We start from the raw sequence: 12,669 nt of genomic DNA on the forward strand, positions 1-12,669 counted from the left end.
AAGGGTAGCAGTGCCCAGGCTCGGATACCCAAGAGAGCTCAGACTGGAGCCGCCATCTTCCCAGGAGCACACCAGAGTAGCCTGGCAGTTTGATCCCCAGCACCATTGGGTGGAGCTGTGCACACTGCCCAATCCCCAGCATCCCCAACACTTCAAGTAAGAATCTGCAAACCCAGGACGTTTGGCCAAAGCATACTCTAGAAATCTTTTTTTCTTTAAAAAAAAACTTTCATAATAAAGTTTATTACCTAAACTGGCTGTAAAAATATAAAATAGGATATTCTGCACAGCAGAAAAATGAAGCCAGAGACCCTCCCCCACCCCTGGTTTGTGCAAAGATACTGGGAATATGTAAACATGGAGAGGTAGGAGTGGAGTTCAGGTCCTGGCCCCAGACATAAGCTGCTACAACCAGGGGCCCCGGAGGGAGCACCAGGAGGGGAGGCCCCCCCGAGAGGCAGGATGGGGCCTCCAGCCAGAAGCCGGAGGCACCTCGCCCTCCACACCCACTCCCTCTGACCCAGGCGGGGAGGGCTCCCACTCGGTTTCAGGAAAATAATAATAATTAATAATAAGAAATAATAAGACGCCCCCACTTAATGCTGCGGGCACGGCGGCAGCCGGTCAGATTTGGAAGGGGAAGGAACTCAGGTAGTCGCGGAGTACCGGGTTGAGAGGGATGCGCGCCAGGTTCTCGCGACCCACGGCGGCCACGATGCGCTGGCGACACAGCTCCTGTAGCGGCCGCACGCGGCGCTGGCGCAGCGGGGCCCCCAACATGCGGCGAGGCGCCGCCACGTAGTGCTCCAGCAGCTCGAAGAGGCAGTCGAAGGTCTCGCGGCTGCCGTCCAGGTGGAAGCGGCCAGCCTGGAAGTGCACGCGGATGCTCGTGGGTCCCGAAGCCATCTTCACGCTAAGCGCAAAGAAGCAGTTCCGTTGGCGACTGTCGCGCACCAGGAAGGTGCCCACGGGCTCGGCACGCAGTCGCTCGTGCGCCCCGTGCACGCTCAGGGGTCCCCAATAGAAGCCGCAGGCGTCCAGGAGCGCGCTGGTCCGCGTGATGCGCCGGTAATCGGAGTGGGAGCGGAACGTGCGGAAGTGAGTGTCGCCCGGGGCCGGGGCCGGGATCGCAGGGCAGGGCCGCGGACGCGCGGGGGCCGCCGGCGAGGAGGAAGACGAGGACGAGGAGGGCTCTGGCCGCCGTCGGGGCTCTGCTGCCGAGGAGATCGCATTGTCGGCTGCCACCTGGTTGCGTGCTACCATCCTACACGAGGGGCCAGCCGGAGGGGTGGGCCATAGCGTCCGGGGCTGCGCTGATGGGGGAGACAGAGGCGGTGAGCCGGGCGGCCGGGTGACTGGACGGCCAGCGGACCCCAAGGAATGAGGGCGCAACGCAAAATCCGCCCGGAGCCTCTGAGCCTCGGTGGGCTCATCCGCGAAGTAGGCCGTTCCCGTACGTGGAGCCCTTCCAGGCTGGCTGTGGAGCCCAGCCTCCCCGCGCGCGTGGAGAAGGGGGCGTGGAGAGGGGCCCGACTCCCGGCCGTCCCCGCTGGTGGCTGGCCGCCCCGCGGCTGCCGCCTGCTGGCCACGCCGGGGACTAGAACTCGGGCGGGCGATCTGGGCTCAAGGCCGGAGAGGAGGCGCTGCCGGCACCCCGGGCGCGCGAGAGGCCGCCTGGGCGAGACGGTGGGGCGGACGCCAGAGGCGTGGTATCCACGACCCAGCCACGCAGTCTGCGAGGCTAGTCCTGCTGGGCTCTGCTCCCCTCCCTCCCATCCCCTCCCGCCTCCTCCTTCGACGCTGCCTGGGCTCACCTGGCGGCGGGACGCGGGGCGCCGCGGCTGGGGGATCCGGGGCGGCTGTGGCGCATGCTCCGGGGCCGGGAGCCGTGCAGCTGCCACGGCCGCAGCTCTTTCTGCTGCTGCCCGCCCCTGCATCAGGCTCTTAAACCAGAGAGGCCCCGCCCACCGATCCCGCCCACCGCCGCTTTCGGTTTCTCTTTCTGGCCTGTCGTTTGGGTCCTTTTCGGTCTTCTGCGGTTTTTTCTCGGTTTCGCCTAGCTTCTGCCCTGATTGGGAGTTCTGTGTCCTTACGTTCTGGCTCTGCCCGGAATCTCTGGTCCGTGTCTGGGATGGCCACCTTAGGACCTGGTGCCCGCTCTTTTGCTCTGGCTACCTTCGCCCCACATCTCTGCAACCCGCCGGGTGGGATGCTAGCGCGGCCCTGACACGCCTCCTCCCCTCCGGGTGTCTGCGTCCTCCTGCTCTGGGCTCCGCCTCCCCTGAAGCCTGCACCCCCTAAGAAGCTCCTCCCTGCCAGGGTCCTTCCCGCCCAGGCCTTGGCAATCTGGCCCATTTTGGGGCCCGGCTAGTGAGTGCTAGAGGCCGGCGGATCCAACGCCCTCCCTCAGAGCCTCGGAGCTCCGCGGCCGAGCCCCTCCCGTTGGCCACCCGGCCTGGCCTTGGCTTGGGCTTCCCAGGAAGCGGCGGCCTGACCGCAGAGGCTTCAAAGGAAGCCTAAGGCGGTGCGGGAGGGGCGCCCCCGCTCCCGGCCGAGTTCCTCGGAAACCGGGCGGGGTTGGGCTGGGTCCTCAGCGGCCTTGACTCGTTCTCCCTGCACTCCTAATACGTAGGCAGCGGGAGAAACTGAGGCTCGGAGCGGGGTTGTAATTCTCAATGGCTGGGCACCTCCAAATGATCCCAGTGCGAAATAATGATAATAAGGCTTTCTTATCCATAACCCCCAAACTGCCTTCCCAACCTCTCCTCAATCTTACAGACACCCTCAAGGTTCCAACAAGCATCTGCCTGCACCGGTCAGACCTATCATTAGGACACAGTGTCTAGTTTGTCCTGGAAGGGCATGAATAGGTGCCTGTCTGGTGACTGTGTTTATGAATGAAGGCGGGTGAGGTTTGCGTGCACGCTTCTCTGTGCCTCACAGTGACGCACACTGCCATCTACAGGTTTCTCTCAGATTGCTGCCGGACGGCTCATTTGAAGCTCTGGGGCCATGTCCTTTTCTGGTCTCCCAGCCTCAGTTTCCCCAGGCTAAGCTTGTCTTGAGCTCCTTGAATTTGTGTGGCTGGTAGTGGTCACTGATGACACCTCTATGGGGGGCATGAGAAAGGAGATGCTGAGTGGTGCTGGCTGGGATGCCCTTGGCGGGTGATGGGGCTAACAAAAGATTCTCCCCCAGCTCAACCTCTTCTAGCCCATGTGCCTGTGGTTGTGTGCCCTCTGCTTCTGTGCTGGGGGTAACACTGCCCCACTCAGGTCCATGGATGTGTCCACCACCCCAACTCCACTTACAAACTACTCCCAGGAGGTATTTGCTCTTGCTGCTTCCTTCCATCTGCGTGACTTCAGGATGTGGAAGTGGCTTGTTTGTGTTTCTTTTATTTTTGAGATAGGTCTATCATTAGGACACTGGGTGGTTTTGTGATTCAGTTTGTTCTGCAAGGCCATGGCTGACTGGTAGGTGCCCAGGCTGGCCTTGAACATGTGGTCCTCCCGTCCCTACTTTCCAAGACCTGGGATTATAAACCATCTACTTAAGAACACTATGCAAACTCTATCCCCAGCTTAACTGTGTAGACACCCAGATCATCCCCAGCCTAACTGTGTAGACACCCAGACCAGAAAGTATAGACTAGAGCAGGCAAAGTGGAAGAGCTTCGAAGAGGGAGACTTGGCATCAGAAGGCTGGCGCTGAAGTGGGTGGCAGAAGGTGGCAAGGCTGGGCTGGCCCCTTGCAGGCCTGCCTCTCTGCCAGGCTCCTTGGCAGGCCTTTGCAGAAGGAACCTATAAATAGCAGATGGCCCCAGACTTCTCATCACCCCTACCCTCACTGGCAACCTCAGCAGCTGCTCAGAAGAGCTACCTTCATTCCCTCAGAGGGCACATGCTCTCACCCCTCTCCTGGCTAGCCCTCTCCCATCCATCCTTAGGGACCATGCTTTTACTTCCTTTGCTGTGACCATCTTAAGTTAAGCTGACTGCATTCTAAGCATTTTCCTGTCACTCATGTGCCCAGTGGTGCATGGGTCCAAGTCGTGTTCATAGCCAGATTCTGACCCAACAGACCATCAGAATGGAGCAAGGAGATCCAGTCATTGTGACTGGCAAATGAGCTTCTTGCTTTCCTCTGTGCCTTCCATTCCCCTTGCACTTCCCCTCATAGGGTTGCAAAGTACAGGGTGAGTCAAGCAGTTTTCCTATTGCAGACAATTTGGTTTCAGTTTCTAAAACTGAATTCAAATAAATGTGCTGAGCAACATAGCTTCTGGGGTCCAGAGCAGGGAATTTGAATTTGTAGAGTCCTCTGGAGTCGGAACATTGTACTAGTATCAGGGGATGCAAGAGGTGGTTCAGTGTCCTTGGCCTACAGGCCACCTTTCACTACCAGTGGGGTGGAGGGAGAAACCAGATCCTTTGGTTTCTTTTTCCAGTGTTCACAATGTCATGCTGGGAAATGCTGCCCCTGTGTGATTTTGAAAGTGGCAGCACTCTTTAAGGGATTGCCGCCTAGTACAGACTCATAGGACACTAAAGGTCTCCCAGCAAGGGAATGGGATGGGCCAAAATGGAATTGTCAGAGGACCAGGGCTAGGTTACTGAGGCAACACCAAGTACTTGGTACACACATGTGCCAGTGTGGACCCACATTGGCATGTGGATCCCTAAAGAATGGATATCTTTGCTTCCTGAACTTGGTTTGTTGTCTGACAAGGTGGATATTAAAGTGCTTGGACAGGACTACTTAAAAAAAAAAAATCCCAAAAAAATAAAACTGACTCAAGTATAGGCTTCGAGGGTACAAGCTTTAATCCATGTTGCATAGAAATTGCTGCAGTGACGTGTTCCTGTAAGATCATCCCAACACTTCCCTAGTGATGTGCATCTCCTTTTGGGATCAAATGGACACAGGAACAACCTGGAGTGTATCACTTGTGTCTTCCTCCTAAAAGACAGGATTGGGAAAGAAGCTTTTAATACTTTAATGCTTCCCATCCACTCCTCCCAACTTAGGCTTAGCCAGTGGCCAAGGGCCTCTGGAGCGGCCTTGCTGGTACTCTCCACTGCAGCAATGTCTCCCACTCATTCACTCGGCAAGTACCTGAGCTACGCCTCTTAGCTCGGTTTGTCCGCTTCCGCCTCCTGACAGCCCTTCTCTTGCTCACTTTCCCTTCCAAGGTCTTCCTGGTCTTGGAGGAGCTGCCACGGTGGTGGCCCGTCCTTGGAGGGGAGTGTCTGGACTGCGTAGTTGGTTTGGGGTGCCTCGATGGCGGGCTGGGGCTGGGACTGGAGCTGGAGCTTGGGTGGCCTGCCGGGCTGCAGCTCCGGCAGTGGTGGCTGCAGTTGCACTGGTTACAGGTGTGGCCTTGGGGCCGAGAGGAGCTATGGGGGTGGGAGTGGGTGGTAGAAAGACTCTGCATCTTGGTGTCCATGGGAGGCCACACTTGGAAGGACAGAGTCCTCCTGCTCCTCCTCTTCTCCCAGCAGGCCAAGCTTTCGAAAGTCTCCACAGCCCCTAGTTATATAGCTGGGCCAATTATGATGGCACAGGCCACAGAGGGTGACAGGTACGGCAAAGCCCTGCCCCTCACCCTCCCTCCAGGGCGGGGCAGCTTTTGGGGTCCCATGGGTCAGATTGTGTTGAGGCTACAACTAAGCTTCCTTGTTACCTCCCTGTATGTTCATGCCTCCATATTCCAGTTTCCCCAGCTTTGTGGAATAAAGATAATCATTGCACCCGCCTCACAGAGCCAACTTTGGGAATACTACCAGAGACCTTAGAGCAGAGGTCTAAGACAGGCAGCTGCAGAATTCTCTTCCTTTTCCACCCGGCACCGGTGCTTAGCCTACCGTGGGAGGTATAGCCAGTGGGATGGGCAATGAGCTAGTGTATCCTGACTGTGTACCATCTTGGAACAAAGGCTCGCACAGTGGCTAGGGGCTGGAATGGGCCCACCTCCCCCAGTAGACTTTCCAGGCGAGAGGTTGAGAGTCAGCTTCAGAGCATTGAAGTCTCATCTTGGGTATGCCATGAGGTCCCCTCAGTTGTATGTGAGCCATTCCTCCCATTCTTATCAGCCTGGGATGCCTTGAGTCCTGGGGGTCAGCCTCTGCGCCAGCCCCCAGCATGGACAAGGTCGGGTGGCACTGAAGGCCAGTGTGCTCTTCCCAATCGTCAGGTACTTTACTAGAGCCAATTGTTTGCTCTGCCAGTCTTGTACTTGCACAGCTTTGCCTCAGATGCTGTCTACCCTCCTGCCGACATGGCCCTTCCTGAGATTCTGTGCCGCGTACCTGCCTCTCGCCACCAAACGGCCAGCACTCTGTGTGTGTGTGTTTGACAACTCCTAGAGTGGTTTCTCTCCTCAGACTCAGCGTGCTGGCCAGTTCCCCTACCTGCTGAGGGAGTCTCAGTGAGCTGGCTTGGAAGACACTGTGCAGCTGAGGATGACTCCACTCGGAGGGCTGGGATTTCAGGTGTGAACCATTATCAGTTCTAAGTTCATTTCTTAATAAACATGCCATTTGGCCCATTGTGAAAACTGCCTGAGTTACTGAGCCCTGCCTACTCCACGATTTTCAGCCAGCTTTGCCTGGGGACATCATCTTAGTAGCTTTCCCTCCCTGAGAGATGTGTCCACATTCCATGTAACACTAAGAATTATGATTCTGTGCTGGACCACCTGGGCAGGCTGTCCCATTCACTGGCAAGTATCCTCACAGGACAGAAGAGCTGTCACAAGAGCCTGCCTGGCATGTACAAGGTCCTGGGTTTGAGCCCAGGCACTGCCAATCAAAGGCACAGCTTGGGATCCTGTATCCATAAATCCAAAATTTCTGGAGCAGTGGCTAGTTGGCACCTATATTCAGGGTTGTATCATCCACACCCCTGTTGGGGAAGCATACCTAAAACACAGGCTCTGTGCCTGCACTATACTAGGCTGGGCTCTGAGGCCTCAGGACCTCAGCCTTTCTGTCCTGCCTAATTCAGTCTAGCTGTCCTTCCTGTCCTTTCGAGTTCAGCCTGGCTGTCCTTTCTGCTCACTCCCTCACTAGTGCTTGTGAGGAGACCAGGTCATACCTGAAGGACATTTTGAGAGTTTCTTTTTTTACTGCTCATCCTTCATAGTACCCCACCGACCTTCCCAAACCCCCATTGAGACCTTGCATGGGTCCTCCTCCCTCCCCTGAAGACTGTCACTGGGCTTCACTACCCAGGTCCTCATAACAAATGTGACACTGGGATGCTGGCTGCAGGAGGCCTCTGTGGCAGGGTGAGTGAAAGCCAAGGGATAGCATGGCCCTTACTCCCTTCTTTTCTGTGCCACCCATGGGCCAACTTGCTGCTTCTCTTGTATAGGAATTAATGGAAGATGGGGTCAGGACTGTTGCAGACCAGGACCTTTCCTCTGTGCTTCTCGGGGGTGCCCCTTCTAGGAGGCCAGGAACAAACCTGGAGGACAAATGTGTCCATGTTTAAAATGAGGGATAGCCCACCCAACGCTATTATAGAGCTGTAAGCCAGCCCTGACAGTGTCCCCAGGTCCCACGGGTTCACGCAGAAAGATGGAAACCAGGAGAGTTCCTTGGAGACTCTTTATTTTCTGAATGTCCTTCTTCCTCTGGAGTGGCAATGGGCACCCAGTGCTGGGCAGGCCTCATATGGTGGGTCAGGAGTGCGTCTGCTTGGGCTCAGGGCTCGGCTGGGCCACAGAGTCTTCAGTGCTCTCCTGCTTCTCGGGCTCCAGCAGCAGCAGCTTGCCTTTCACCGGGATCTGCTCCTCGTCCTCCTCTTCCTCCTCATCCTCGTCCTCCTCTTCCTCCTCATCCTCCTCTTCCTCCTCCTCTTCACCCTCAGATGACAGGGAGAAGTTGTCTTGACTCACACAGGCCACGAGCTTCTTCATGGAGGACTCGTGGCCACGGCTGTGACCCGTGTTCTGGGCCGTGCCATGGCTGATGCTGAGCTTGGCACAGCGGGAACCCATCGCCCACTCCTGTCTTTCTGGACTAGGAGGGAGGCAACTTGGGCAGTGAGAGGATGTGAGGCTAGTGGGCGTGGCACTGACCTCACAAAGAGTCTCCAAGGCACCACCCTCACCCACCCTGGAATTTGGAACCCTGGCCCATATGGCATGGAGATGCTGGAGAGGGCACACTAAGTCTTTGGACAGGAGCTGAAAATGGCCTTGAGTATGGACCCCATTTGGGTCCCGGCAAGCCTTCTACTACCAAGTCAGTCCTACTCATGATAGGACTGTTTCCCTTGGGTGACTCTTTGGGGCAGCATGGTTCAGGTCACTGTAGGAATGGTCCCTATTCCCTTCCCTCAGGCCCGTGACGGTCATGAAAAGGAGACAGCAGCCAGTGAGTCTGGTGTCAAGCTTTATTTGGCAGGTGGCTTTGCTCATTACTCAGATCTCGTGGGTCCTTGGCAGCTCAGGGCTCAGACATCAACGTGGAATGGTGGTGCGGCCTCGCGTGGCGTTGCTTTGGCAGGTGACTATTCCTTGGGCAGGTGACTTCCTTGGCTCCAGGCAGGATGGATGTGCCTGGGGAGGCTTAGTGCTTCCTGCACCTTCTGCACCTGCATCTCCTCCTCCTTCTGCAGCCTTGGGGAAGGAAAGTTCCAGTTTGCTAGGCTGCCTGAGAGGCAACAGGGTTTGGATAGGGCCTTGCTGGGTGGCACTTACCTTTGCGCCTCCTGTGGCGGCAGCAGCGTCTCCGCCTCCTGCACGACCTCCTGTGTATCCTACACAACTTCCTACGGGAGCAGCACCTGCGTCTGCGGTAGCTGCAGCACCTGTGTGTCCTCCCATAGTCCTCCGCGTGATCTGGGCTCAGCCCTTGCCTCTGCTCCTCGCGTCCATGTTCTTGCCCAGGCCCCTCACTGGGGCTCCTTATTAGGTAACGAACCATAGTGCTGGGCAATCAGGAGGCTCCGGGCTGAGGCTGCAGCTGACCTGGATTGGAGGAGGAGGGTGGAAGCTTGCTCACCTGCTCTTGGTGGTGATGATGGTCTGGTGTGGGGGCCTCTCAGAGGGCTTGTATATAAAGGGGAACCCCACTGTGACCTGGCGGCCCACCCCTGATTGTTCCCACCCTGCCCAGTCCCCTCTGTGAGGGCGACACAGACAGGGTTTGCAGCACTGGCTCACAGGCTGGGAACAGGGGCCCTTTAAGTCAGCATCTTGGTGTGAGACAGGGTACTCTGTGAAGGTAAAGGTAAAGGGACCAGGTTCAAGTCAAGGTTGAGCCTGTCTCACTTTCACCTCCCAAGTACATGGTGCTACCATGCCTGGTTTACTGGGCATGCCAGGCAAGCACTCTTAAGTAAATCGTCTCCCAGTCTGTGTGAAAAGACTCCTCCCACCTTCTCCATGTGCACTACACACAGCTCACAACTAAAATGAACAAAGTCACATAATACTGTTACCTTGTATCTTCCATGGGGAAAACCAAGGCACAGAAAGCCTGTTAAGGATCAAGCAGGCCCAGAGTTCAGCCAAAGGCAACATGGCTTCAGACTCCATCTGCCCCTGCCTCCCACGTGCGATTAATGGCATGAGCCACCACACCTGATTATCTCCCTGGCTCATAACACAGAATATATAACCAACATAGTGGTTGTATCTACTGAATTCCAGAATCAGAACCACAGCTCCAAAGATCCTACTTTCCCCTCTCGTGGAGGATGTGGGGGTGGAGCAGAGTGACACAAAGAGGGCTTCAGGATATGGATGTAGAAAAACCTAAAGGACAGTGAGCCCCTAGTATACATGAGGCCTTGGGCAGGCACAAAAGGTATGCCCCTGGTACATACCTGTAACCAGAGTAATTGGGCAAGGTGGAAACAAACGACCTGGGGTCAGGAAGCTGGGCATGGTAAACAGGCCGCTTTTGAGGCCAGCCTGCTCTACAAACCGAGTCAGGACAGGCAAGGCTACACAGAGAAACCATGCCTCAAAAAAAAGGAGAGCCCCCATGGGCTTACCAGAGAAGGGATCGGGGATAGATCCCAGCCCATCATACAGGCCTTACACATCAAGGGCAGCCTTTGAGATGACAATGACTGGGGTTGGGGCTCAAGAGCCCGCAGGCTCAGTGAAGCCTTGTGTGTCTGCACAAGGTCCCGTACCTTTCTGGGATGGGCTATAGTGGCTGGGGAGGCGATATTGAGAATTTGCTTTGAAGCCCTGCCCACTTGACCATCACTCATGTCCCCTTACCACATTCGCGCACCCCTCCCAGAGCCCAAGGACCAAGAGGCAGGAGTGGGATGAGTTTTCAACATTTATTGACAGGTGGCATTGTTCCTTAGCAGGCTCCTGTTTTTCGTCGGACGGTGGCATTTTTCAAGATGTGGCAAGAGGCTCTTGAAGTCTGGTAAAATTCTCAGGCAGGAGTTTTGGTGGACTTGCTATTTCTGTGCATCTAGTATCTTTTACACCTTAAGGTGTATCTGCGGCGGCGGCGGCAGCACCCTAGAAAGGCAAGAAAGATGGTGAGAGGGGCTCCCAGGTTGTGCCCAATCCCTGAAACCCTGGACCCAGCCCAGCCAGTCCCACTGCGCACTTCTCCTCCTCCTCCGGCAGCATCGCCTCCGTCTGCGACATCTTCGCCTGCGGCGGCGGCATCTGCTCCTGCTTTTGCTGCGGCAGCATCGGTATCTGGCCATGGTGCTAGCTTGGCCGGTAGCTGGCTCAGAGCAGGGGGCACCACCTGGGTCGAGCCAGCCAACCTGTGAGCAGGTGGAATTTTGTGGGCTGTGACTGGGGAGCCTGCACACGCTTCCTTTTATAGACACTAGGGGCCCCTGGGGACTGTGAGGTCAAAGAGGGCCAGGACCTCACAGACCATGGCCAGTGAGGACCTGTATAATGTCCAAATATGGGCATGAGAGGGGTGGGCAGAGCTTTGTCATCAGGGGTTGCTTGTGTCACAGTCAGGGAGTGGCAAGAATGGCATCCTCTTGAGCACTCAGCCAGCATTCAAACAGGTGTTAGTGACCGCCTGGTGCACACCTGCTTCCAGGCCGGGCCCTGACAGATAACCCAAGGCCAGGCAGGTGGGTGAAACAGCCACAGAAAAGTCAACTGTGAAACAAGACGCATGTTCAGACTTCCCAGACGATGTTGTTGAGGGAACTTGTCCTTATGAAAAATTAGTGGAAGCCCCAGCTAGAGAGATGGTTCAGAGGTTAAGAGCACTGGCTGCTTTTCCAGAGGTCCTGAGTTCAATTCCCAGCACCCACATGGTGGCTCACAACCACCCATAGTGAGATCTGGTGCCCTCTTCTGGCCTGCAGGTGTACATGGAGGCAGAACACAGTATACATAATAATAAAATAAATCTTTAAGAACAAATTTGAAGGCATCATCTCCAGGGAAACACTGGGGCCCCATTAGGTGCATCTGGTATAAACAGGGGAGCCGCATGGACACTGCTAGACAGGAGATGAATGTGAGTGATGCTGCTGGCCACTGCTTCCAGGAGTGAGCTTTCTCTTGCTGCACTGCCGGAGAGGATGGCTGAAAGCTGGTTGGTCAGGAAGCAAGGGGAGGGAGGCCCAGGAAGTGAGCAGGGCAGCAACAGGGGATTGGTTGAGATGGAGTGGGACCCAAACTTTTGGTGTATAGAGGATCAAAGTTCATATTAGACTTGACATCTGGTTACAGGAAAGTAGCATGGAGTGAGAGAGAGGTTTTGTCCTGCTTTCTGTAAAAGGCAGAGGCCCTCAGTTTCCTGGGGACACACTGGCAGGCAGAAGGGTGGTAGGCACATGCTGGCCAGGAAGCGGACAGTGAACAGTGGCACAGGATGTGAAAAGCAGCCAATCTGTGTGGAAGGGGAAGCCTCAAAAAACCAGCTCCCTTCTCAACAAGGACTTGGCCGCTTTGATTTTTCACTCTGCCTTCATTATTTTCATTCTCACAGTTACCTCACCATCCGAGAACAGCCCTTGGCAGGACAGTTGTGCAGCCCAGGGATCAGTCAAGGTTTCTGGGCAAGCTGCAGGGCAGAAGTTCAGCTCAGGCTTCGCTTGTTAAGCCCCACACCGTGGGTGCTTCTCACGCAGACCTTTTTTTTTTTTTTTTTTAATTCTCATTGTAGAGCTTGAGTTTTCAAGTTTGAACAAAGGTGGACTAAAGGCTAGCCTTGGCCTTCTAGAAACCCAGTCACACCCACTGTCCAAGCACAGAGGAAAAGTGGGTGGGATAAAAGAGTTACTGTCTGGTAGTTGCCTCAGATCCCTCCTGACCACTCCCATGAGCGGTCTTCAGAGCCTGAGACAGATGAGGCTCTAGGGAAGTAGGTAGGGTGCGCTCCCAAGAGAGTGCAGGCTCCCCTCCTCCAACCTACAGTGAGGTGTCTGAAGATGAAACTTCAGGCCACTAAGGCCTGCAGAGAATGGACCTGAGTAGACTAGGGTCACAGTGTTGACAGAATGATCCCTTCTCCATCAGCTTGGGGTTCTCTGCAGGGCCCACGATTAAGGAATCACATCTTCACCAGCCATTGAAACCCTCCACACTGGAGGTTCCCTCCCCAAGCCTGGCGCTGCCCGTCAACTTTTTGCCATCATTTTTGTCAGTGTGGATTTGTGAGTACTTTATACATTGTGTTATTTTATTAGTTGCCTGTCTTGTTG

At 55.6% G+C, this 12,669-nt stretch overlaps 4 protein-coding genes across 4 annotated transcripts; all 4 read right to left on the minus strand.

Moving 5' to 3' along the window:
- Positions 1 to 200: 200 nt before the first annotated feature.
- Positions 201 to 1,921, minus strand: Socs1 (suppressor of cytokine signaling 1). The gene is made up of 2 exons (XM_021648405.2): positions 1,815 to 1,921; positions 201 to 1,313 (listed from the first exon to the last, which is right to left on the minus strand). Exon 2 carries the CDS (start codon positions 1,261 to 1,263, stop codon positions 625 to 627), a length of 639 nt encoding a protein of 212 aa, XP_021504080.1. The 5' UTR covers positions 1,264 to 1,313; positions 1,815 to 1,921; the 3' UTR covers positions 201 to 624.
- A 5,766-nt stretch (positions 1,922 to 7,687) lies between these two features.
- On the minus strand, positions 7,688 to 8,005 carry Prm3 (protamine 3). Its single transcript, XM_021648392.1, has one exon. The coding sequence runs from the start codon at positions 8,003 to 8,005 to the stop codon at positions 7,688 to 7,690; it is 318 nt and encodes a 105-aa protein (XP_021504067.1).
- A 574-nt stretch (positions 8,006 to 8,579) lies between these two features.
- Positions 8,580 to 8,936, minus strand: Prm2 (protamine 2). Its single transcript, XM_021648389.1, has 2 exons — positions 8,711 to 8,936; positions 8,580 to 8,629 (listed from the first exon to the last, which is right to left on the minus strand). The coding sequence occupies exons 1-2, from the start codon at positions 8,934 to 8,936 to the stop codon at positions 8,580 to 8,582; spliced, it is 276 nt and encodes a 91-aa protein (XP_021504064.1).
- Positions 8,937 to 10,298: 1,362 nt separating this feature from the next.
- Prm1 (protamine 1) lies at positions 10,299 to 10,787 on the minus strand. Its single transcript, XM_021648388.2, has 2 exons — positions 10,593 to 10,787; positions 10,299 to 10,501 (listed from the first exon to the last, which is right to left on the minus strand). The coding sequence occupies exons 1-2, from the start codon at positions 10,693 to 10,695 to the stop codon at positions 10,452 to 10,454; spliced, it is 153 nt and encodes a 50-aa protein (XP_021504063.1). The 5' UTR covers positions 10,696 to 10,787; the 3' UTR covers positions 10,299 to 10,451.
- Positions 10,788 to 12,669: the final 1,882 nt, after the last annotated feature.

The sequence above is a fragment of the Meriones unguiculatus genome, chromosome 11, assembly GCF_030254825.1.
Source record: "Meriones unguiculatus strain TT.TT164.6M chromosome 11, Bangor_MerUng_6.1, whole genome shotgun sequence".
NCBI classification, from domain to species: Eukaryota; Metazoa; Chordata; class Mammalia; order Rodentia; family Muridae; genus Meriones; species Meriones unguiculatus.